We start from the raw sequence: 25,682 nt of genomic DNA on the forward strand, positions 1-25,682 counted from the left end.
TCTTTAGATCATATGAAATTTGTGCCATGGTGGGCTTCTATTTCTGGAAAGCCAGAAATCTCATATTGGTAAACCCTCTTGGCAGTTTTTATGTTTCACTCTCTCTGCCTAGACCATATCTAGTTAAGTGTTTTAAAACTAAGTAGCAAGGATATTAATGTTTGGGAAAGAAAGAAGAGGTTCTAGGCTCTGTTTATACCATTAAATGTCATTGTGACTTTTGTAAAGTGATTCCAATTTGTATCGTGAGGGGGTAGGTGTAGAATGTGGGAACCTTAGAGATTACTTCCAGCTCCAGCGTTCAATTATAACAATGAGTATTTTCATTAATTTCCTTCATTATCCTTAATGGAGTCACAACCTTGGGAATATTTTATTCAGGACTCTTTTAGGTATAAGCGAGAGATAAACAAGCTGACATCCACCAAGGAAATTTACTGTCTCAGGGAATCTGTGGAGTTAATCAGTCTCAGCAGAGAGAACCTCTTTCTGGTAGGTCCGACAGAAGTCTTGGTGGGGACCTCGGTGGAAGGGTGGAATGCCCATCTCTGTAGCAGTGGACACATGTTTGGAGGGCAGGATAGAGAGGTTTCAGGATGAAGAGGTTAAGTCAGCCTCCCACGAGACCCACGGACTGAGGCTAGGGCAGGTATGGCTCCCCAAAGAAAACCAGCAGAAGAGGGAATGGCTACTGGGCAGGGTACTCACTGCAGGGGAATTGTTTGTAATGTCCCAGTCTCACGGTTTCGAGGTGAATTGTTGTGCCGGAGAGCACACAGGCTAGAAAGGCTACAGCCAGAGCGCAAGCCCAGGCTTTCCAGCACCCAGTCTCTGGTTTTCCCAACTACACAATGTCCCCTCCCTTGTTAGGAATTTTTTGGATTATGGGGAGTAAAGATGTGGTTTGTGAAAAGGAAAAGAATAGAGTGAAAACTGACATTTTTCAAGTAGTAGATAGGAGCAGTTTTTTTCTTCTTTCTCAAATCATCCAGGGATTCAGCTTAAAGTGTTATTTTTGTGCCAAGATTTATTATTTCTTTGGGATATTAAAATATATATAACATAAAATTGTATAAAATGGTTTCACCTGTTGTGTTTAGTTTTAGCTTTTAAGAAACTTTCTTATTTTTAATAGACCAGAAAGGATGAGAGGGAAGCCATTGTTGTACATTCGTGTTAAATTGTTTCTCCTGGCCTTAGAAATCCTCTCGTTTGTTTAATCATCTTTGAATCCTGTGCTGAAGCTTAAATAGGCATTTGAATGAGTATGTGATTTCTGCAACCTGGTTATTACTATTTGCTATACAATGAACTGTGTGTGTGCAAAACGTTCAAGCAGGCGACCCCTGGATCTGGTAATCATGGTGGACCCATCAGACAAGCTGAGGGCCTTTTATCACCCTGAGAGCGTGGCTAAATTCCCAGCTTTGAAGATTTCCTGTTGGTAACAATCACTGGTCACCAATAACACGTTGTAGGAACTTGAGCAGTTTTAGGCTCCCGCCCGTCTTTAGGCCCCTTGTCTGTGGGATTGGGGGGAAGTCAATGTTGACAGGAAGCTCTGCAGTGAGGCTTGAGGTCTGACACAACTGAAGAGACATATTCTCCTTCAGGGCAGAAGCTTCCCAAAGAAAAGCCATCCCTGTCACTTTGTCATGAGAAATGAAATAGATTGACTGATTATTTTTAACAGCAGAGACAGGCTTTTCCTTTTGCACATTTAGAAGAAAAAAATAACCATTAAGCCTATGGAATTGCTCCAACTTTTATGGTCCTCTAACTTTTTACTTTTTAGTTGATAGATTCTTATTTTAATGTAGCGCAGTGTTTGACTTTATCTTTAATGCTCTCGTGAACACATTGCTCATATATAGGAGAATGCACAATAAAATGGGATTTCAGAGTGTAGATGGTAATAATAAAATTAAGGGGCAGCAAAGACAGGCTTACGCACTGGTACGTTTATTGCTATCTCAAACTCCTTCTACCTTTCTGGTTTTCTGTGATTAACTTGTTATTGAAAAAATTTAAATGCTCTTAAAAGTAAAAACTGTAGGGCTTCCTTGGTGGTGCAGTGGTTGAGAGTCCGCCTGCCGATGCAGGGGACACGGGTTCGTGCTCCGGTCCGGGAAGATCCCACATGCCGCAGAGCGGCTGGGCCCGTGAGCCATGGCTGCTGAGCCTGCGCGTCCGGAGCCTGTGCTCCGCAACGGGAGAGGCCACAACAGTGAGAGGCCCGCGTACTGCAAAAAAAAAAGTAAAAGCTGTAGTAGTCTTCTCTTGAATAATTTTTTCATCTAATCTCTAATAATGAATGTTCAAGCTAGAAAATACTAGTTTATAATGGCAGAAGTCTGTTAGCTGTATTTTAAGCAATTACGATATTATGCTTAATTTTTAGTGATATTTCCAATCACTTAAAATTTTCCAAGTCTTTCCCAGCCTGTCCTTATAGGGCGCACCTTGTCCTCTAAGAATTGACATTTCCACATGGTTTGTGTTGTGTCCTTTCCTTCTCCTTTGCCGCCTCCCGGATGCTGTGGGGGCAGTGGCCATCACTGTCCTTCTTGGTCAGCACAGACCCATACTGATTGTCTCGTTAGCCCCACTAACAAATGTGCTATTTAGCATTTGTCAACCAAGAGGAAAGAAGTAGCATGTGTTTTCCCCTAAAATATTCAACACAACATTCTGGTCTTCCTGATTGATTGATGATCTACGATGTTTTCCCAAGAAGAGAGAGCTTTGCCTAACACCACGCTGATTGCTGAAGTTTGCAAAATCTCCACCCGTCTTTGGTGCAATGATAACTCCTGTTCTGACATTTCCAGAGACTCTTCTGCTTGCTGACGGATTTTGCACATTCACATCCCATCTCCACCAGTGCATATTCTTACTGAACAGTGATCAATTCAGCGGTTGCCAAGTTGTATCTTCCTTTTTTATCTAATGGCATAAAAGCATAATAAGAGTCTTGAAACAGTAACTCTCAAGGCAGTGCAAAGTTAAAGGTTACTTGAAAATGTAAAAATCTTACAACCCAGAAAATAATAACAACGGTAAAACCCAGGAACAATTGAAAATGCATGAAGCAGACGCTTTGTAAATTTTTCCTAACTCTCCCACTGGGATACCAAGAAAATTGCCTTTAAAAAAATAATCCGATGACACTGTCCTTTGTAATTAGAGCTATTAAGTCGAAATGATAAATAACCATTCAGTGACATACATTAAAAGAAAATAGCCCTTTGCCCTCCTTTCTCCTGAATAACCAGAGATCTGAGAGTGTCCAGCATAGGAAGTTGCACTCCTTTAACCCTGAGGGTTGCTTAGAATTTAGGAAATTACAAAGCAAGGCAAGATGATTTTGTTTTTCATCCTTCCACATGGTCATGTCCATTAAGAGAGTAAATGGAACTGATTTGCCAAGGAGGTGAATAATTATAATAAGCACAGCAGAGTGTACTCGGGAATGCAGGGTTTAGAGACCTCTGTTTTAAAAAATGCACTGCAGGGGCACTTCAGTGGCGGTAGGTAATGTTTTATAAGGCTCCGTAGACAAAGGTATTTATCACTTTAAATGGGAGCTTGTTCATGTTTTCGGGAATCAGATACTGGGAAGGAGAACTGAGCACTGATGCTCCTGAGTCTCGTGTGGTCCAGGACAATGATTTTACGTCATTCAGATTCCTACCTGTTATTGCCTGTGTTTTATAAATGCGGCCGACCCTTGGGAAACGGTTTTCTGAGGTTTGGAGCAGAAAGGTGGGTGGAAGGTGGGAGAGAGGAATGAAAGGGAGACTCAAGTTTTCTATTCGAGTGTAGAAAAAATGGCTGCTAGCACTGCAGCTCCTGGGAACATATTTTCTGTGAGGAAACTAGATGAGTATAATGAGTGTACCCTGTGCATAAATTCAATATTAGTTCTACACCCAAGGTCAAATGAAAGTTAATGACCATTTGCACACCAGAGATCTGAAACCCACGTTTTCTTTCTTTCTCATAATGACAAAAAGGAGAGCAATTTATATTTAAATTGCTTTAAATTTCAAAGCATAAACACAGAAGTCTCCCTGGTGCGCTTCTTTCACCAGTGAAACTTCCTGGCAGGGCTCGACTTTCATAAAAAATGTGCTCCCATCCTATGGCCGTTCCCCAGTGTGGACCGTTTTCTGTTTTCTGTGGAACAGCCCTGTTCCTACCCTGCTGGGTTTGTGACACCAAATCAGAGCCCAGCAATGCAATCAGGGCCACTTTCTTTAATGATTTAGGTTTTGGATTTGTTGAGCTAATTAGCTGACTGAGGCAACTAATGGGTGTCTTTAATACACTGTTGACGGGGTAGCTTCTCCAGAGCCTGCTAGCTCCTTTGTTCTTGGTCTTCTGGGGTTTGGGAGCTGCTTCCCAGAAGAACATGGGATACATGCCACCCTGCATCTGGAGGCCAGCCTGAGAGGCTAGTTTGCTAATTATGAAGTGCCCCAAAAGGACGAGCATCCACTTAAAACCCTGTATCTGACTAATTCTGTGGGCTCGAATAAAGGTGTACTTTGATGGGGGACGGGGTGCATGGGTGAGGGCAGGGAGGGGGATTGACCTGTGATCCATTTTTACAATTTATGATGTTATGACTGCTTCTCTGTATACCCCTAAGGTACCAAATAAAAGCAGTCTGTAGATGTTTAAAAATATTAAATATTAGAATAGTTAGGGAAATATTAAAAGAAAAAGATGATTGGATAATTAAATGGAAAGCTATGGCTAATGGCTAAAATGATCTCTTAGGAACTAAAATATTCCTTAAGAAGTGAAATCCTTGCTATATGCTGTTTTTATAAAGTTATGAAATTCTGTGGTCTGGTGAACACAGTCTGCTACCAAATCTGGCAGGCCTGGGCATGTAGTCAGGAAATGTTTTGATTCTTACACTGGCCAGTGTTCACTCCGGCAAGTCACTGGCTTCCCTCAGCGTCAGTTTCCATTTTTTATAAAAGGAAAGGTTGGGCTTTGTTGAGGCTAGGGGCCATGCTGGTCCTGCAGGTCAGGTCCTAAGTACCAAGTACTGGGCAGCTTTACTTCTCTTAAGCATACATTGCTGTCTATTTAGTAAGAATGTAAGAATAACAACTGCTGATAGCTTAATTTCTTTTCCAAACATTTTTTTTACTTTTAGACTTTTTCCTTAGTGAAGCTCTACACAAGGCCCTCTTTCTAGCCACCCCCCCCCCCCCCATTCAGGGAATATTCTCTGCTGTCATTTGTATTGACAAGTAAGAGCTATCAAGGGAAATCTTTGTCTTGGCCACAGAACCCAGGTATTGTCCATCATTCGTCACATTAAAAGACTAATTGTATAAACAGCCATGAAAATGGAGCTGTTCTCAGTAAAACTGAAAATGACACGGGCACAGCATGTACGAATATAAGTTAAATAACGTGTTATAGTATGTAACACAAAGCACGCAGTTTGATTCAACTGAATCCTACCAGAAAAAGTGATGCCGTGATGACAAAAAGTGAAATTTACTTAATGTACTATTCTTTCCATTTATGTGACCCATAAATACTTAACATTTGAGAATTTCTTACTAAGACATTGTCTTTGTAGGTGGCTAGATAATTGTGGTTCTAGCTACATGGGATTTTCAGATAGTTATAAAGATACTGCATTTTTAATACTGCAGTGATTGAAATCTGTTTTTGGAATGAGATTGGTGATAGAAATTTTGACCCTGGCGACAATGAAGGCTTATATTGTACAACTTCAACTTCAGCATATACATTTTGACATAAGTCCTTTTGTTGGAGATGAGGAAACAGAGATGGATAGATATTTTAAAGAATAATCCTAGGTTTCCTTCTGACCAGTTGCATCAGAATTCCTCATTAACTAAACGAAATTTTGTTTTTCTAAAGCAGGGTTCCTCAAATTTAATTTGCCTAGCAGTTACCTGCAGCACTTGTTAATACTGCTAATTCCTGCCCTGTCAGCACCCCTCCCCCACTCCAATTGAGTTTGGGTGGAGACCCTGGTATCTGAATTTTAACCACTCTTCACTCCTAGGTGATTTAGATGCCATGTTTTGACAAACACGTTCCGAAGTCTGTGTGATCTGCAGTCTCAGAGAGTGAGTTGGTGTTTTATAAAGGGTGTTGGTCCCATGAACCAAGCATGGTAAAGGGAAGCAAAATGTTACTTATGCTTTTGCTACTAACTCATTTATTGGACACCTGCCCAACATTTTAGTCTTTCTTGACCTGAATGGAAATTTTGTCATGGGAATGGTAACAGAATTAAAAGCTCTTATGGCATTGCAGTGAAACCTTTGTAAACGAAGAGAATTATTACCAAGCTTTATTTGGTGGGCAGACTCGGGAATAAGCAAACATTCTCACTGAAGTTTCTACATGAAACTTACCAGGAAGACATTTGTGTGGGGTTGGGGTGTTCCACTAGTTTAAAGAGGAAGTGAATTTAACCTTGGCTTTGAATAAGGGCACCTGAACCAAAGCCATATCTCATAAATTCTCCAAGTTGACAGAACTAAAGAGATTGTCTGGTTCTCCTTTTGCCAAAAAGGTGCTAACTTCTATCTGTTAAAAATGCAAACATTTAATAGAAACAAAGCATTTGCTTTAAGACCTATTAAAATTAATGGAGGAAGTTTAGACCTTATCATGTTATTGTTTTCTAGTAGAAAAATGACTGTGAGAAATTTGGGATTAATGTTTTTTTTTTTTTTCAGTAAACATTTGATCTTTTTATTTTAAGATGCATTCTAGGTATTCCGTGTATAGGCATGTGGAGATAACAAGAAGGATACTGTATAATTATTATCTCTTTAGATTTTACAATATGTTTTCATTGGTATTATTATGGAATTAGAACCTAAATCCAGAAATTAATAAGCTGTTTAAGATTTTCTTCCTCAGTGCTAGCTGTTACAGTGAGATTGTTATCTTTTTCCCCTTAGGAACAGATGGAAGTTTTTAGAGATGTTGCCCATTATCTTCCATTCTAACTGCAATAGAGAGAAAAGCATGACAGATAGAATTGCCATCTTAGTTTTATATGTTCCTATCTTCTTCATTTTGATTTTTAGTTTTGTTTTCCTGTGTTTAAAAGGCCCATTTCTATATCATAGTTCTGAAGGTAGAGCTAAGTAAAGGTTCTTTTCCTCTGTCTGAGGGGGACCTCATAGAGCAAACACAAATTTATCATATATCAGTAACAAAACAAACTTCCACCTTCAGGTGGGTGGCATTAGGGGAGATTGGAGATTGTCCTCAGTTCATGGCTGGAAACCCCTCTTGCTGACAGTGGAGGTGGGTTGGTGGGCATTGTCCCAAGCAGCCTGTGGGCCCCGGGGAGTGTCTGTCTACCTTGTCTGGTCAGGCATTAGAGCAGCACACCTAGGCTGTAGGCTTGGAGACTGGGCACCTTGGACCCTTTGGTCCTCTCAGAGTCATCACTGAAACTAACTACAGGTGTGGAATTCAGGCTTATCATTTGTACCTAAATCCACGTTGTTGAAGCTACTTCATTTTACTAGTAACATTAGGCCTAAATGAATCAAATAATTTCAGGGTTAGTCTTGTAACCAAATGGACAGTCTAGTAGTTTTATCAGTTTTATATGAAAAGTCAAAATACATATACTTTTATTTGAGAGGAAATATGTCTGGCTTAGTGCCTTCATCATGGATGTGAAAAGTAGTTTGGGCTGATAACCAATGCTGTATCAAAACTTTTTTCTTTCCACATATATCCTGGTTTGATTTTCTTATCTGGTAATCTTATGCAATTATTTTATTTTGTGAGCCATTGGAGCAGTTACACTAATACTCAAAAATGGTAATGTAACAGATTATCAGAGGTATTCACTGCACTGAAATATAGGTGGGAAATGCTTTGTTCTTCATTTTCAACAGCTATGCTATATGGTCCTATCTACTGCCAGTGAGCAATATTTCAGCTGTTTCTGATTTGAACTTTTGTTGTGGTAAATGTTCTTGTTCAGGATGTTGGTCCTGCCTGGACCTAGTTTAAATCTCCTCTCTTGGACCACTTGACTTCTGGCATGTGAGGTGGTTGGAGCCCCATGGTGCCCCTGGGCTCCTCTGGTCTCTGCAGAGGTGCCCATGCCAGTGGCTGCTGCCTTGTGGGATTTGCAGCGGCAGTCAGGGGCCCATCTTGACTGGGTCAGTGTCTGGACCTTCCTGGCTCTTCGGCTCCATATTGCCTCTTGCTGGAACTGTAATCCCCACTGCTTCCCTGCTACATGCTCCAACCAGCCCCTGGCCCTTTTTGAGGGCAGGCTCCATCACAGGCCTCTGTTTCCCAGGCCATGGAGACACTTCTGAGTCCTTGCAGACTTCCCGGTCAGGGAAAGAAGAGCAACTGAGAAAAGTGAGCTCTGCCCCTTTTTGCCCCTAGCCTTACGATGCTCACTGCTGATCCACTGTGTGTTTGCTGGCCACTGTGTGGGGCTGGGGTAGGCTTCAAGGCAGTCTCCCCTATGTGCCACGGCCCTGTCAGTGTGTAAACCAGCACCCGCGATCAGTGTCCCTTCAACCATCTACTCACCTCGGCCTCAGAGCCCAAGCCCACCTGGGGGAATCAGGACTGCTCTGACCTTCTGTCTCTGCTACCTCTTTCCCCTGTCCCAGCCCACGGTCCACTTGCAGCAACACAGGGACAGCCTTGAGCTTTTCTAGCCCATTACTTCCTGACTGTCCCCTTGAGGGGAACAAACCTGTGGCTTAGCCATCCCAGGAGAAAGATCTGTCACCTGAGACTTCTAGAGTTGGTTCTTGATGTGCAAAGGAAGGTGATATTCTCTACAGATTTTGCCCTTTCAAGTCTGTTGTCTTGCTGCACAATTCCACCTTGGGTGTCAGAATACAAATGTTATTGGCTTCATTTTTTTTTTATATTCAAGTTTTTAATTTTTTTTAATTTATTTTTTATTGAAGTATAGTCGAATTACACTGTTGTGTTAATTACAGCTGGACAACAAAGTGACTCAGTTATACATATATACATATTCTTTTTCATATTCTTTTCCATTGTGGTTTATCACAGGATATTGAATATAGTTCCCTGTGGTCTACAGTAGGACCTTGTTGTTTATCCATATTGGCTTCATTTTTATGTTTTTTATCTTCTGCTCTACCCAGCCGTAGGTGGGTCTGATTAGGAAAAAGTTTCCATCCAAGGATGAAAATTCAGAAGAAAAAAGCGCATTACATGTTTTATACCATAAGTAGTAGCTACCCTTGATTAAGCCCTTGACCTCCATCCTTTCTTCCACACACCCACCCTGTGGAGTCACGGTTATTATCATCCTCTTTTGCAAATAATGAGGTTCAAGGTTGGTGAGTTGATATCACTTGACAAAGGTCGTATACTAGAAATAGCGTAGGAATGATGCTGTATTTTTTCCCAACTGTGTAATAAAAGGAAATTTCTTTAAATTTTAGCGGGATAGATTTCAATGAAGGTTAAGGAAAATTTTCAAATCTTCTTTCCTGGCCTCCTCTTGGCCTGTCTGGTTCCCCCCCGCCCCGCATTGATTGATTGATCGATCGATCGATTGTACCATTTGGTGTCTTTGCTTGTATTTGCAAACACAAGGACTCTTAGGGGATTCTTGGTGGTTCCTCTGTATGTTTTAGAATTTCACTGTGATGTCAAGGGAAGCTTCAGCAGTAGAACTGCTGACCATTCAGGAACAACAACAACAAAAAGAATGAGCATCATGTGAGTAGCAGAAAGTTGTAATAAACGTTATCTTTGAAATGTAGGTTTCTTGTCTACTGTAAAACCTTAGTTAACAAGAATGTCCATGTAGATCTAACCCGTTGTGTTTTCTGGTTTACAGTCCCTGAGGCAGAATTTCTTAGCTGTAAAAAGGAAATTAAGGGATTCCCTGGTGGCGCAGTGGTTGAGAGTCCGCCTGCCGTTGCAGGGGACACGGGTTCCTGCCCCGGTCCGGGAAGATCCCACATGCCGCGGAGCGGCTGGGCCTGTGAGCCATGGCCGCTGAGCCTGCGCGTCCGGAGCCTGTGCTCCTCAACGGGAGAGACCACAACAGAGAGAGGTCCGCGTACTGCAAAAAAAAAAAAAAAAAAGGAAATTAAGAGACTCAGTTCAATTCTGGCTTAGTCCCTTACTGTGAAGTAGTGGCTTCCAGACGCTCATTTTCTTATTCTGTGAAATGGAGCAAAGGGCACCTGCCTCTGGGACTCTTGGGGGTGGGAGAGAGTTAGATGGCCTAAAGCATGAAGCTTCTCACTGGCATGTAGTTAGGCTTAGAAATAACTTTCTTTTACTCCCTAAGATAAATCTTTTAAAATTTTAATTGCTCAGCAAAACTGTACAGAGTAGTGGAGTGCACTAGGATCTTTTTTAATGAATGAATGTCTTGCAGTGTCTGAGCATCATTGCTGCTCACATCTTTTATCACGTGATCAGCCTGAACCTGTCCTGTCACCAGAGCACAGTCCTTGCAAGGCACTTAAAAAATGAAAGCCTTTCTGTCTCCCGAGAAAAATGTTGAAGAAAATTTTTGCTAAGTTTAATTCGTTTGTTTTTCATTGAGGTTTTCTTTCTTTTTTTAAAAAACATTTTCTAGAATCAATGACTTTTTTTTTAATTTTATAAATTTATTTATTTACTTTTGGCTGTATTGGGTCTTTGTTTCTGTGCGAGGGCTTCCTCTAGTTGTGGCAAGCGGGTGCCACTCCTAATCGCGGTGCGTGGGCCTCTCACTGTCGCGGCCTCTTGCTGCGGAGCACAGGCTCCAGACGTGCAGGCTCAGTAGTTGTGGCTCACCGTCCCAGTTGCTCCGCGGCATGTGGGGTTTTCCTGGATCTGGGCTCGAACCCGTGTTTGCTGCATTGGCAGGCACACTCTCAACCACAGCGCCACCAGGGAAACCCTGAGGTTTTCTTTTAGTTGGATTGTATACAAGCCATCTTTGCATTAAAAGGAAACTTGTTCATTTCTGGTACATTTCCTCTCAAGAAGGGCAAGGGAACAGGCTGCTGGGCTCAGGTACTGATGAGCTCTTTATTACCCTTGCCAGTGGAGCAAATATTTATGTTCTAATTAAAGGATACACTTTGCTCTGGTGAGATTATCATTTTTCTCTGTTGAATAACTTTTCCGTTGGCTGGGTATGTATTAAATGTTACTCCAAAAAAAAACACCTGATAGGTAAAAACCTGTGACGAAGTGGAGGAAAGGAAGTTTGGAGGGCCGCCTCAACTACAAGGCAAAGGCCTAAGAGTTGAAATGGAATCCTCTGTGCCTGAGGGCAGGGATAAATCATGCAGTCAGTGAGGCAGCAGGGAAGCAGCCAGAGTCCCTCTCGGTGGCTGGAGGTGCCTCCAGCCAAGTGTGGGGAGTGTGGAGCGTCTGATGTGGGAGATGGCAGAGATTCCAGCCTCCACACTCTAGGTTGATTATGATGTCTGGGTGCCAAGAATTTCCAGAATTATCAGCACACCTATATTCAAATGTTAGTAAAAAGTAATACATTTCTTTTACGCAGCAAACGTTTATCATCTGCTCTGTACAAATCCGTGGGTTGGGAGGCATGGCTAGAGTTGGAGGGGAGGGGATGTGTAGGAGAGCTTAAAAATAAGTATGTCATTATGGCTCTAATTTTCAGAGACTGAAGTCCTAGTAGGAAATTCAAGTCAATTCTTGCTTAGATTGTTTGTAATAAACGTAATGATGGTGATGCTTCCTTTGCTCACATCGCCTCACTTGCTGCTAAATGACTTCCGAGTTCCTCAGCCTAACATCCAAGGCCAACTAACTCTTCCAGCTTTGTTCTCTGCCGTTTCCCCACACTGTCCTGTTCCCTGGTGCCATCCCGTGCTTTTCTACACCTTACGTCTGTTTATGCCGATTCTCTATGTAGACTGCCTTTCCTCACCACCTCGTTCATGTGTCAGAATCTACCTTTTCCTTGAAGTCTCTTTCATAATCTTACCCTCTCCCTCAAACTGGTGTGACATTTTATTCTGTTTGTTTCTGAATTGGTCACCTTTGTTCAGTTAAGTAGACCAATACTCAGCAGCACAGTTTCTAGAAGTTATTCTCTCCCCTTGAGGAATTCATGATGTAGATGAGTAAAGACAGATGTTTATGTAGCTAGTTATAAAATACTGAGATGAAAGAGCATAACTGTATAGAAAAAGAGCTTTGTTAGGCCAGGAAGGAAGGACTCCCCATTTTGTCGAGGGCCAGGGGTACAGGTCGTGAAGACGCGGAAGGATTCTCACTAGAGGGATGGGGTTTGAGCTGGAGAGCCCAGTGGACGAGAATTTCACCTGGTGAAGGTGGCAACAAGGGCATTCCAGGCTAGAAACAAAGAACTGTGGGGCGTGCCCTGGGAGAGTGTGAGACCCAAATGCCCAGCCTTCAAGGCCAGGTTGAGGCTTCTGCCTGAATGACGGCCAGTGTTTAGTAGAGTAGGGAGCCCAGGTGTCAAAGCTCTCAAACCTGCACAAACTTGGGCGGAGCCCTACTGCATCAGAGACGCTGGGATCAGGCTGTGGAGTCTGATTTGGCATTGAGCTCCCTGTGTGACTGTCGTGTTCTCCAAGGGGTGAGAGGCAGGAGTCTAAAGGGATTGGGGGGGCGTGGCAGGATCAGACTGGCGATTTGGAAGTGGACCATGTGGGTGGAGAATGTATTGAGGGAGAGGCTAGCTGATAAGCTGTGGTGGTGGCCCCCGTGAGAGGTGGCGGGGTCATGAGCTGTGACAGTGGCAGGGAGGGAGAGGGATAGAAACGTTTTGGAGGTACAAGTGACAGAATCTAGTGAGAGATGGAGGTGAGGGATGAGGGGAAGGAAGAATATGAAGACGCCTGGTGGCAATCTGAACTAAAGAACAGGCCCCCAGAGGAGGAAGAGGCTTGTGGGATATAGTGAGGGTCATGCATGTGACCTCAGACCTTTGTGTCCTCACATCCTACTAAATAGATGACTCTTTCTTGAGGACAGAGGTGGTACCACTACACCTATCATAGCAGCTTGTACGGAGCAGACACGTGACGGTCTGTGAAATGAACATCCTCAGTGTGTAACCAGAGATGCGGGCCTGGAATTCAGAGAAGAGGGCAGAGATGTAGACACAGCTTTGGGAATAACCCGCATAACAGGGAAAGTTGAAACCATAGGAACAGATACGATCACTGAGGAAAGAGGCAAAGAGAGAAAAGACAGCCTGCAGAAAACTTGCATTTTCAGAGTTTCAACATGATAAGGACCCAGAAAAGAATTTTAAAACAACAGTCTCAAGTTCAGCTGACAGGCTGAACAGACTGGGACAAAGATATAGTGGTTATTGGTCAGCTTTCGAAGTGAAGTTCAAATGGCACTGGTTGGGCCAGATTATAATAGTGAAGTGTGGTGGGATTGTAAATTGGTGCAGCCACTGTGGAAAACAGTATGGAAGATCCTCAAAAAATTAAAAATAGAACTACCATGTGATCTAGCAATTCCACTTCTGGGAATATATCCAGAGGAAATGAAAACACTAACTTGAAAAGCTATCTATACCCCCATTTCATAGCAGCATTATTTACAATATCCAAGACATGGACACAGCCTAAGTGTCCATCAGTGGATGAATGGATATAGAAAAAACCAAACTCACGGAAAAAGACATCAGACTTATAGTTACCAGAGGCAGAAGGTTGGCGGAGGGGGAAATGGAGGAAGGTGGTCAAAGGACACAAACTTCCAGTTCGACGGTAACTAAGTACTTGGGATGTAACGTACAACATGATGACTGTAACTAACACTGCTGTATGTTACATAGGAAAGTTGTTAAGAGAGAAAATCCTAAGAGTTCTTATCAAAAGGAGAATTTTTTTCCTTTTTCTTTTGTTTCTTTTCTTTTTACTGTATCTATAAGAGAAGATGAATGTTAGCTGAACTGATTATAGTAATCACTTCACAACATATGTAAATCAGACCGTCATGCTGTACACGTTAAACTTATACAGTGATGTATGTCAATTAGTTTTCAGTAAAACTGAAAAAAAACAGACAACTTTAAATAGTAAAAAAAAATAATAATAATAAAAATACTGTATGGAATGACTCAGTGGTGACTACTGACCACTATTGTTCAAATTTTCCTGCAAAAACATATATAGTGATGAGTTGAGGCTTGCAACTGCTTTTTCCCTTACTTTTTAAAGATTAGAAAAGATTGAGTGTTTGGAAGCATTTGTGAATGTATGTTGGTAACTAAAAATGAATGTACTCTGTCAGTGTATCTTGCTGGCAGCTCATTTCCATGCCCTCTCACGGGGAATACACTCCTTGTTGAATGTGGATGGAGTCTTGTTGAGAGACCTCCTAAAATAAACAAAATGACGTTTCTCCAGGAATGGTACCAGAAAATAGCTGGTTACTTGGATAGTGAGGAACTAGATTCTGCCTCTTGTGGCCTGAAGATACCTCTGTGTTTTCTTCACATTTTTATGTTCACAACCCACAGGACACACAAAAGAGCTTGACCTGGCACGTAGCTAATTCACATTTGTGAAAAATACTAGTTGCAATGCCTTTGACTTTTAATTTTTTTTCCTATTCTTTCTACTGTATTCTGTTGTATTTCATTAAAAAAAAAATGAAAAGGAATCCTGGTCAGGATCCACATGAATGAATTTGCAGATGTGTAGTTTGACCAGCCTGTTCTGCTCCATCCTTGACCGAGGGCGACTTGAACTGCCACAGATACATACGTTGTATGTGGGAGGACCAGGACAGGTTCCTTCACCTCATCTGTAAGATGAGGATGATTTTACTTGCCCAACTATTCAGGTTGTGTGAACATCAGATGAGGCCCTTCCTGAAACAGCTTTCCCTCTGTAAAAAATACCACATAGTGAAAGAGGACATTATTGCCAAAAGTTTAATTCTTGGCAAGTTACTCTATGAATTATTTTTCTCAACTGTATTTGCTGATTTCTCACATTGGAACTTGAAGTGCTAAATTTCTGTCTGTAGTAAGATTTTTGGTTGGTTTGTAAATTTAAAAAAAAGAAAAAGTTTGGTTGATTCCTAAAGAACGCTCGCAACTCTAGTCACATAGTGCATTACGGTCATTGTGTTTAATGACCTGCTGGTTTGGCTTCGACCTTTACACGATTGATCAGAAATTAAGTAAGCATCATTCTGATAGAGTATCAGTCCCCTGTGTGTTTAAATAATAGTTTTGACAGCATTATTAGGAGAGTTTTCTTAGCAACCATCCCAGTAAGTCGTGGGGAGAGAGAACCTATTGTCCCCAAGGCAGCAAGAAAGTGACATTCAGGCAAGCCCTGGCATCCTCGGAGGCTGTAACTCCTCTTGAATTGCTCTTGGCTAACTTACAAATAGATACAATTAAACTAAGTACTTTTATGTGAATTAGTGCTAATTAATCCACATATATTCTTAGTTCTCTCGGGGGCTCTCATGTTTACCATTCAAAGCATACGCTTCAGAGCTTGTGCTGTAACTTTTGTGGTGGTAAGTTATTTTCAAAGGTCTTTTCTGGCTTTTGGACTCTGTGTGTTGAGAGATAAGGGGATGGTTTATGTTGGCAGAGTGTGGCTTCGAGCTTCCCTCGGTCCCAGAAGCAGTCATTCCTGTATCTGTGTTCCACTGGAGGGAACTGTCCCAGAATCAATATTTGCATAGGAAAGTTTCCCCCAACATTTTCTTATTCTAATCAGATAAACGAACTCAGTTCATGAATCCAAGTAACTGCTTCCTCCTTGTTCTACACGAGCCGCACTATGAGAAGGCAGGAAGAGAAGCTGCCCCTTATATATTCCTAGACATTAATCTCACATTAAACGGTCAGTAAGGCATTCCCTTTTAGGTGGCTGTGTGGTCCATGAGACTTCATGGGGGTGATTATAAAATCCTCTGAAGGTCACGATAAATAAGGTGTTTTCCCCAAGTGGTGTATGTGAAACCCTGGCTAAAATGCATTCTTGGAATCATATTTTTTCATTATTTCCAATAAAATTATGTTACGTGTTATAAGAGACCACACTCTTTTCTTCATTATCAAGGTGCTGAGGTTAAGAGTCTACTAGAACTTTGAGTGTCTCTTCGTTACCCACATTGCAATCAGTTGCTGAGTGACCTTGGCCACGTGCCTTTAACTTGTGTTTCTAATTCTTGCTCTGTTAATCAACATGTAACTCTGGGCAGCACATTTTGAGGTCTTCAGACATGTGATAAGAAATGGAGCAGTGTTGTTGAGGATAAGCTAGAAATACAGGACTGAATTTTTATTTTATCCCAAGTGTGCTTTTCTGCTAATCTCTTCTTCCTTTGGTTCTATTTATATGTACTAAGAATTATGCCTAAATAGTGTGAACTCTCAATCATGAAATTGCTATTCACTGTCCTGCATATTGTATGATGCAGTATAATAAGGTGAGAAAAAGAAGTGCATAGACACCAGAACATTGTTGCTTTAGAAACAAAAACGTGAATGTAATAGGCAAAAATACTTCAAAATTTAATTTTCTTTATTTTCATCAAAACTGAAACCTTAAAGGGCAAAAATTCAAATAAAGCATAAATTAAGTGCCAAGGTACGGTGGATACTTCATGTGGGCCAAGTTGTCCCCTGTAGGTATATTACTGAATTGCCCTCCAAAAACGTAATTCCCCATTACAGGATGAGGAAAGGCTTCTTATATTAGTTGTTAGTTTGCTTATTTCTACAGCCCATTGCATTTTTAAGTGGAGTTTCAGATGTTATTTTGTATTTTATTTTCCCCTTTTCATTTGTGCCTCTAGTTTTTCAAAGAAAACAGGAGTGTTTTTCTTTATTCTTAAAGTTCCTCCTAACTGGGCAACAGTAGCGTCAATGGAATGTTTTGTTGAAAATAGAAGAAAAGCTTCTCTCCGATTCCACTCTTCCAGCCTTGCCCTTAAATGCTCAGCTGGTAGGAGTTATCCTAGTTATCCGTGGAGTTTAACAGAAGACTTTCCCTCCCCTCTTTTTTAATAAATGGTTATGAAAGACGTAGCTCATATATGTAGGTGTAGTCAAGTTGTGCCGTTTTGGTCACTTGGGGAGACATTGTTCATCTCAGTTAATTTTTACAGAGCTCATGCTGCGTGCACAGCATTTTAGGTGGGTGTCATCATAAGCACCACGCAGTGGGCGTAAAAGGCATATAAAAGCAAAAGGTGTGTGAAATAATATTTTTAAAAGTACAGAGCAAAGAGCATAGTACTTAAGAGTACACAAAACAGTGCAAACTGTATCCAAAAGTACAGTGGGTGACCTCACTGTCGGTGAGGTTGCTGTGTCTGGGGCCTGCTTTTGATGGAGACGGCAAGAAGAGTAAGTGGTACAGTGTGTATGAGCAGTGCCTTATTCTACTTACAAATCACCCTGGATTACTTTTTCTTACTCATCTCCCTCCCCCACCTGCACAGTCCCCTGCCTCTCATATTCAGTTCATTGCCAAATGAACTCAAAAACACAGTTCAAGTCCTCCATGTTTCTTCAGCTCATTGCCGCTTCCCTAGTCCATGCCCTGGTTATCTCTAGGCCAGATGTTAAGCCACGGTCACCTAACTGGACTCCTTGCTTCCTTCTTGCTCCTCATAAGTCTGGTCTCCACAAAGCAGGCAAAAAGTACCTTTGAAAATAGACGCATCATACAGTTCCCTATTTTAAAATTCCTTGGTGTGCCTCCTCATGTTCTTAGACTAACATCTGAATTGACCGTGGCCCATGGTCTCTCCAGGCTTGTCTTGCATCACTCTTACCTGTCTCGGGCAGCTCCGTCTCAACCTCGGGTCTCAGCCCACATATCACTTCCTCAGAGAAGCACCGTGCATGGTCTGCTCTCCGCAGTGACCTCCCCCAGTTGGTTTTCTGTCATTTCACCATTTATCATGATCTTTAATCTCATCTTATTTTTAAAGATTATTATTGTCATAATTATGATTGTTACTCGTTGGAACAGTAGTTGTTAGCTCTCCCCCCAGCTAGTATGTGTACTTCATGAGGTCAGGAGCTTACCTGTCTTGTTCACAGGAATGACCCCAGTGCCAGGCACCTAGTAGGTACTAAGTACATATTTGTTAAAATGGAAGAGCAGGCTATACAAGGAGAAAAATAATGAAATCCTAGAGTTTGGATCAGAGCTGGTACAATACGTTCTGATGTTAAATGTCAGGGTGAAGTTGGAGATGAGGAAGAAGCTGGAGAATTCAAGGAAGACCTTCTGTGATGAGCAGTGTTCAGACTTGATGAGATAAGTGATACAGAGGCCAAAGCAGGGCACTTATTGTTATATTTTTTGAGACTGATTATTTAGCAGTTGTGCTCAAGCCCGATTTTATTAGGGAGAGGTTGGAATCAGGGGCTTTGTGGTAGGGGGTTATTGCACCGGTGCAGAAAGGGTGACAAGGACTTGGATAGGGAGATGCTGGGGAAGTATGGGAGAGGAGGTGGATTCAAGACTCCATAGTTTGGAATTTTGTGGTAACAGTGCTCTGTACAATCCAAATATAAAATATTTGCTCCTCTAGCAATCCCACTCCTGGGTATATACCCCGAGAAAACTCTAACTCGAGAAGGTACATGCACCCCAATGTTCATAGCAGCACTGTTTACAATAGCCAGGACATGGAAGCAACCTAAGTGTCCATCCACAGGTGAATGGATAAAGAAGATGTGGCACATATATACAATGGAATACTACTCAGTAATAAAGAAGAATGAAATAATGTCATTTACAGCAACATGGGTGGACCTAGAGATTATCACACTAAGTGAAGTAAGTCAGATAGAGAAAGACAAATATCATATGATATCACTTATATGTGGAGTCTAAAAAAATGATACAAATGAACTTATTTACAAAACAGAAAGAGACTCAGACATAGAAAACAAATTTATGGTTATCAAAGGGAAAACGGGGGGTGGTGGATAAATTAGGAGTTTGGGATTAGCTGATAGACACTACTATATATAAACCAGATAAATAACAAGGCCCTACTGTATAGTACAGGGACCTATATTCAGTGTCTTGTAATAACCTATAATGGAAAATAATCTGAAAAAGAATATATGTATGTATAACTGAATCACTTTGCTGTACACTTGAAACTAACACAACATTGCAAATCAACTATACTTCAGTTTGAAAAAATCATGCTTCATTATATAACAGTAAACTATTAGCCAAAAAAATCACATAAAAAAAAATATGATGTTCTCACATGAACTGGATAGAAGCCTTCACCTTTACCCCAGCTCCCCCTTGGGTGAAATACGAAACTGACATGGTGATGTCTTGATGGGTTTAGGTGACGAGGAAAATTGAGATCGGATTGCTCCAATGCCACTGATTTAACAAATGAGATAATGTACATGAAAAGTGCCTAGTGCTATTCGTTAAACTTTTCATCCAAATAATTTAAAAAGCAGTACTGATATTTACATTTTGGGACTCTACCTAACATTATTTTTTCCTGCCAGATTGCCATCTGAAAAGAAAATGACCTGAAACAATTTTCTTATGATGCTACATTTGTTTAATATTCTTTTTCTTTTTTTTTTATTTAAGCAATTGAACAAGATGAAGAAAACAGTGACAAACACGTAACTGTGACAGAGGCTGAAGGTGTTGCAGATCCTCAGGTGTGACAAGTTCTGTGACAGCCCCTCCTTACACCCTTCTTCTGTGGTGAGAGTGGTGAGATAGCACAGGTGTTTGCAGATGATACAGGTCTCACCTCTTGTGTTCTGTACAATAGTCATATTATGGGAATGAAGCACTTATTTTTGATAAGAGATATTTCACAAGAAAAACCTAAATTGCTCTTCATGTTTATAGTTTGGTTCATGGGGGAGGGACAGTTCCGGAGACATCCTTCACTTCCCAGAGACAGCAAGCAAAGTAAGTGAAGAACCAGGGGAGACCGCTGTAGGGTAGATTGTCCCCTGGAGATGGCAGAGGAGAATCAGCCGGCTGACAGCATGACAGCCGGGGCAGGGCCAGACAGATGAGTGCGATGCCTCACCTGGCGAAGTTTCTGTGCCCACCCCCAGCATTTACCTCGTGGTATGGACACGCTTTTAGTAGCAGCTGACCTCCAAATACTATGGCAGCATAAAAACTTTGGGTACCCTACTGCTATCAACTGTTAACTTCATGTAAGGGCAGAGCATTTAGAGATTCTTTGTGGGGACAGCAGGGTGAGAAGCAGAACAGATGGCATAAGGACATTCTTTTGCAAGCCCTCAACAATTCAACTCCACTCCTCAGAGTTCCACCCCCTTGACACCCAGCTATAGCCTTGTTTGATATGGCTAAGTACCTAGCTACCATAAGCCAGTTTGTTAACCCTTTTGAGTTTTAGGTGACTCATCTCTGAACCTACCTGATAGGGGAGTTGTGAGGATTAAAAAGAGAAGTATGTTGAATAAATAAGCCATTGCATTTTATTATACATAAGAACGAGAAAGAAGTGGGTCCAGGGGAGTGTACTACTAAGAAATCGATCATGGTGTGTAGAGAGCCATGGGTTGATTGATCTACCCAGGCAGAAGAATCGGAGCTGCTCTATCCTCAGGGGGAAAGGAGTGGAAAAACTCTGGAAACAGACGAGCCCGTGTGAGCCCTTACTCCATGCAGGGCGTTGCTCGGTTCTACTAGCTAGACCTCCAGAGGAAATGGCCTCTCAGGATTGCGGTGATGGTATGCTGGTATCACGCGGGTCCAGACTCATCAAAATGGATACATTCAATGTGTGTGACTTTTTGTATATTAAGCATACCTCAGTAGGCCTGGAGAAGAAAAGATTCTTAGTTTGGTTGACCCCGCACACTTCACCTTTAAAGTTGTAAGTCTGTGGAGTCTGGTCAGAATAATCACATTAGCTTTCTCAGCCAGGGTTGCAGAGGTGGTCATGTTCTAGTAAGTTCATATAAGGACTTGTCTGGGATTGTTTTGCCGTGGTGATATTCAGAATGCTGCCATTCACAGGCTCATACTGAAATTATACTTCAGGCTTCCAAGCAAACCTGGGCAAGGATAGCTTTCTCAAAGGTTTCTTAAGGCATTAAGTTATTAGTAGGACAGTTTATTATTTAGTGTCTAAATTTAAACTGCTATTTTTAATTTATTTTGGACTTATTCTGTGGACAAAAGTCTGTTTTAACGCAATTTTATTCCTCTGTGTATCTCAAATGGATGCATAGACCTTGTTCTACGAGGTTTTGTGGTTTTTCTTCAGCAACGGTGACATCTCTGCGCATCTACAGAAGGTACAGAGGAATGGAATCATGAAACCAATTGAAACCAGTGAATCGATAATTAGATCAGGAATAGATTCTCTTTAGGTTTGGAGAGTTATGAGCTAATTCACTGGGATGCATAATTATGTAGTCTTCAGAGTATATTTTAAACAAGTTAAGTGCTCACTGGTTTCTCATTCCTTCCCCGTACGTGATGAATTATGTCACTATGGGGAAAATGTCCCCTGGCTGTTGAAAACTTTGGGTGTGTAAAGGGTTAAGGCAGTCACTAACTCCAGAGAGACTGGGCCTTGCTGTACCCACGCTTACCACCTACCGGAAAACTCTAGTTCTCTCCTCATATGTTGATTCCTTTCTTTCCTTTCTCTCTAAAAATATCTTTTCTGCCTAGGAAACTCCCTATTTCCATGCAGTGATGTGTAGGAAGAGCGAAGGGAGCATGTAGCCTGGGGTTTACATCCCAGCCCTTCTTCCTCATAGCTGGTGCCTGGAGGCAAGTTCTTTATTGTCTCTAAACCAGTTCGTTCCTGTAGGGTGGCATCCGTGTCTTTGTCACCAAAGTGTCCCCACCATGCTAGGCAGTGGCTAGCATGCTTGGTTTTCATCTTTGTAAAGTGGAGATGTTATAAAGTTGTCATGAGGTTGAAATGAAGCAACATAAAAATGCGTGCCACCCTGGCACATAAAAGAGTTTCCGTGAATGTCAGGCAGCGTCCACGAGGTTAAGAGTGTTGTCTCCTGGGCCAGGCTGCACTGTCACAGCAACCCTGGGCAAGTTACACTACTCCCTGGTGCCCCATGTTCCTTTTCGGTAAGAATATTGAGAGTTAACACTTAGATAGTACTTCAAACGCACTCTTCTAAGCTCTTTGTTTTTATTAACATACTTAAACCTCACAACAAACCCTATGAGGCAGATAATATACTTACCACCACTTCACAGATGAGCTGCTAAGTGGTGGGGATGGGAATCCAGCCAAGGTAGTCTGGCTCCTACATCCTTGCTTTTAACCCCTATGCTAAGCTGCCTTTCTAGCATCTGTAAAATGGAGACAATTGTTTTGAAGATCAAATGAATATATGTGACGCAGTTAGAACACTGCCTGGCACACAGTAAGTATAGCCTCCTGGAGTTATTATCATTGTCATGATCAGTATCACATTGCTTTCTGGTCTGAATATTTAAGGTATCTAACAGGACTGGGCTGCAGTGTTGCTCTGTCTGCCATTATGGTATCTGCACTTACAGAAAACATTCTAGACCCTTCACTCATTGTAACCCTTTATTTAGGACTAAAGGATTAAAGAATCTTTATCAAATGTATAGAATTTTTGCAGGTTCTAGTGAGATATTCAATGAGTAATTTATAACATGCTGAACTTGGGAAATTCTTGCTTTTATTCGGGTGGCCATAGACTACTAGATTCAGTAATTATTTTGTCTCCTATTCCTCCATTGGAATCAATCATTTTAATATTAAGTGATAATAACTGTCGATTATACAAATCGATTGCCACATAGTTCATGATTGTTTTATCAGCAAAGTGTGATTTAAAAAAAAATAGATTGAAGAAAGCTCTTATTTAAGGTTGTGATAGCTATCATAGAAGACAGATGACCCTTTTCAATCCTTTGTGTTAGAATTTATTAAATTTACTTATTCTCTCTTTTTTAAACTACTTTATTATTTGCCAGCTTTGCTGCTCTGCTTAGCAAAATGATCAGTAATGTATACAGATCTGAGCTGTAATTTCTCTCAGGTCAAAACAAGCTAAAATATTGGTGACCTCCCTATTCTAGTCGGAAAATTCAAGGAATTAAATATATGTAATGAATGAACCCCTTACTTTATCGATTATGTAAATATGTAATGTATTTAGTCTCATCAGAAGAGATAATTATATAAGTGTAATAGATTAAGAACATATTTAAGGGAAATAACAGTAATAAATTCCACGCAGCTACGGTTTCTGCCTCCTTCCCTGCCCCCGGCCCACTTTGGCAGGACACAGTATCACGCGGTGTTTATAGAGGATGGGTCTGTGTGACCAGTGTGGTGTATCAACACAGGTAATTCCACAAGGGAGGGGGACCAGAGCAGTGAACCCCCCCTGAACTTGCACTGCCTCATCTGTACAGTGAAGGACTGGGAATCACTGAAAGCTTCCTAAGGCGCTATGATGCCCCAGCATGGTGTCTGAGGCCCGTCCTAGTGATGCCCTGGACGTTAGTAAACCTGCCTTTACCATCACACTTTCTATCGCCTGTACTTTTCACTGTATGTTCTTTTCTTGATCCTTTCCACAGTTATCAAAGGGTGTATTTTTCTGTTCCAACCAGTAGGAAATTTGTCATAGTTTTCTTTCTCTGGAGAAATTTGAGAAAGTGGATAATAAAATGAAAATTTTAAAATTATTCATTTATTATGAATTGTCTTCTGAATTTTCCTGGAAAGAATTCTACTTTCTGTGTTGGAAATAGGTAACGTATTACACCATCCCAGCCCATCAGTGTTTTATTCTGTCATTTGGACTTTGTGTTCAAAGTAACAAAAAAAAAATTTATGAATTTCTATTCAAGATTTAAGTTTGCAGAAATGAATCTATTATGTAATAATCAATACGAGTTTACCCGAATACCCTGAATTTGTATTGAAAAGCATTCTGTTATCACAAAAGTGCTTTCATGAAAGGTGGATTCTTTCATCCTGGTTTTCCTTCCCTTGATAGCAATTTTTGCATGGTGTTTTAGAAAAGGTGATTTTTAAGGTTATGATAATGCAGAAAATGCTTCCATACATAGAACTTGTGCTCTTTCACCTTATGTCATAAAGGCTGTTCATTTAGTTTGCAGTTTTTCCTAAGGGACTTCTGTCCAAGTTTCATTTCACCACTGAAAGAATGGACCAAACATTTCTATGACTCCATTTATAAAGGAAACAGGCTTTTCATTTACATTGATAACATTTCTCTTCTCAAATACTGAAAATGATATAAATAGCTTTAATTATGCATTACAGAGATTTTTTTTTTTCAAAGCAGACCTTGAAATAAGGCTCTTAAATAACTCTTCTGATGGTTACACATTAATCTTTTATTTTTTGCTGGCCTAACAGTGTTAGGTAAACTGTTTATAATTATTTTCACACAGATAAATTAAGTAGTCCAGGAATGTGAAAGTCTAGATCAAGGGCTGTTATCTTGCTTCTCCTACCATAACAAAGCTCTCAAAATATATTAATAAATTCATGGCTTTTTTGAATTAAATCACTAAATTACAGAACTGTGAAAGGAACCCCCCAGAGAACATCTGGTTTAGTGTGGTATTTCCAAAGAGAACTGTCTTATAAAACTATCCAGGATGTACGGGCATCTCTCTGGGATTAAAGTTCTCTAGGGAATGAAGAAGCTTTCATAACCCTCCTTGAAAGCTTTTTTTGATAGTTATGTGTAAGGAGTGCTGTAGAATTGATTATCTTGTGAAAATGCATCTAGAAATTATGCAGAAACCAGAAAATCAAGATAGCAATATTCCTTTCTAAATTATAAGATGATTTAATTATAAATAAGAAATAATTGAGTCAATCTGAAACCCATTTTTAAAAGTAATAGCATTTTGTGTTTAAAATACATAATTTGTAAACCCAAGTTATCTGGTTCTAATAAAAATGTATTTCCTCAAGAAAGAAAAGTCTCTGTTTAGGATCCTAAGCAAAAAACTCATGTTCACACAGAAACCAAAAAAATAGTCAAGGTCTCTTAAATTTCCTGTGCTCAGTCCTACCGTTTTTTTTGCTGATGCTATTATCAGTTGTTTTTTTAAAAATACATATGGCACCCACAGACAGAAGGAAAGACTCTCTCTCCAAGTTGGAGTCTATGGAAGCTTAGCCCGGTTGCTTTGGAGCCTGTGCTGGTGAGAAAAGGTAACAGGCTCATTCTCACTCACCAAATTAGTTAGCTCACGGTGCTTTCCTCCTGTGTGCCACCCCTGCCTGGCCCCATCCCACAAGTGCCCTCTATTACACAGGGCTGCCACACTGGGGAGCAGAGAGAGATGGGGACCAATCCATCACTCTACTGAATAAGCAGCCCCGGAGCAGGTCCAGAGCTTGCAGTGTCATTAACACCCTCTCTCCTCTAGCAGGACAATATATTAAACACCGTGAGGATGACAGGGATGGAGACAGAAGAAATCCTAGTTGGTCAACATAAATGAATTTTCTAGATAACAAACATATTCCTTTAAGTGTCAAAACATTTAAAGAATGTTAATAATTTTTGTGTAGAAATTTCCCTGAATAATTTCCTTGCCTTCATAGTTTAAAGGAGCGTCCTTAACACTGCTGATCTAGTATTGATT

At 40.9% G+C, this 25,682-nt stretch overlaps 1 protein-coding gene across 2 annotated transcripts in view; it reads left to right on the top strand.

Moving 5' to 3' along the window:
- The window catches only part of RAPGEF5 (Rap guanine nucleotide exchange factor 5), a 222,007-nt gene that overhangs the window by 92,794 nt on the left and 103,531 nt on the right, over positions 1 to 25,682 (top strand). For both annotated transcript variants that reach the window (XM_067746170.1, XM_067746171.1), the window contains exon 8: positions 19,626 to 19,699. In XM_067746170.1, coding sequence (XP_067602271.1) covers positions 19,626 to 19,699 — 74 coding nt within the window. The remainder of the gene's footprint in view (positions 1 to 19,625; positions 19,700 to 25,682) is intronic.

The sequence above is a fragment of the Pseudorca crassidens genome, chromosome 8, assembly GCF_039906515.1.
Source record: "Pseudorca crassidens isolate mPseCra1 chromosome 8, mPseCra1.hap1, whole genome shotgun sequence".
Taxonomy (NCBI): Eukaryota; Metazoa; Chordata; class Mammalia; order Artiodactyla; family Delphinidae; genus Pseudorca; species Pseudorca crassidens.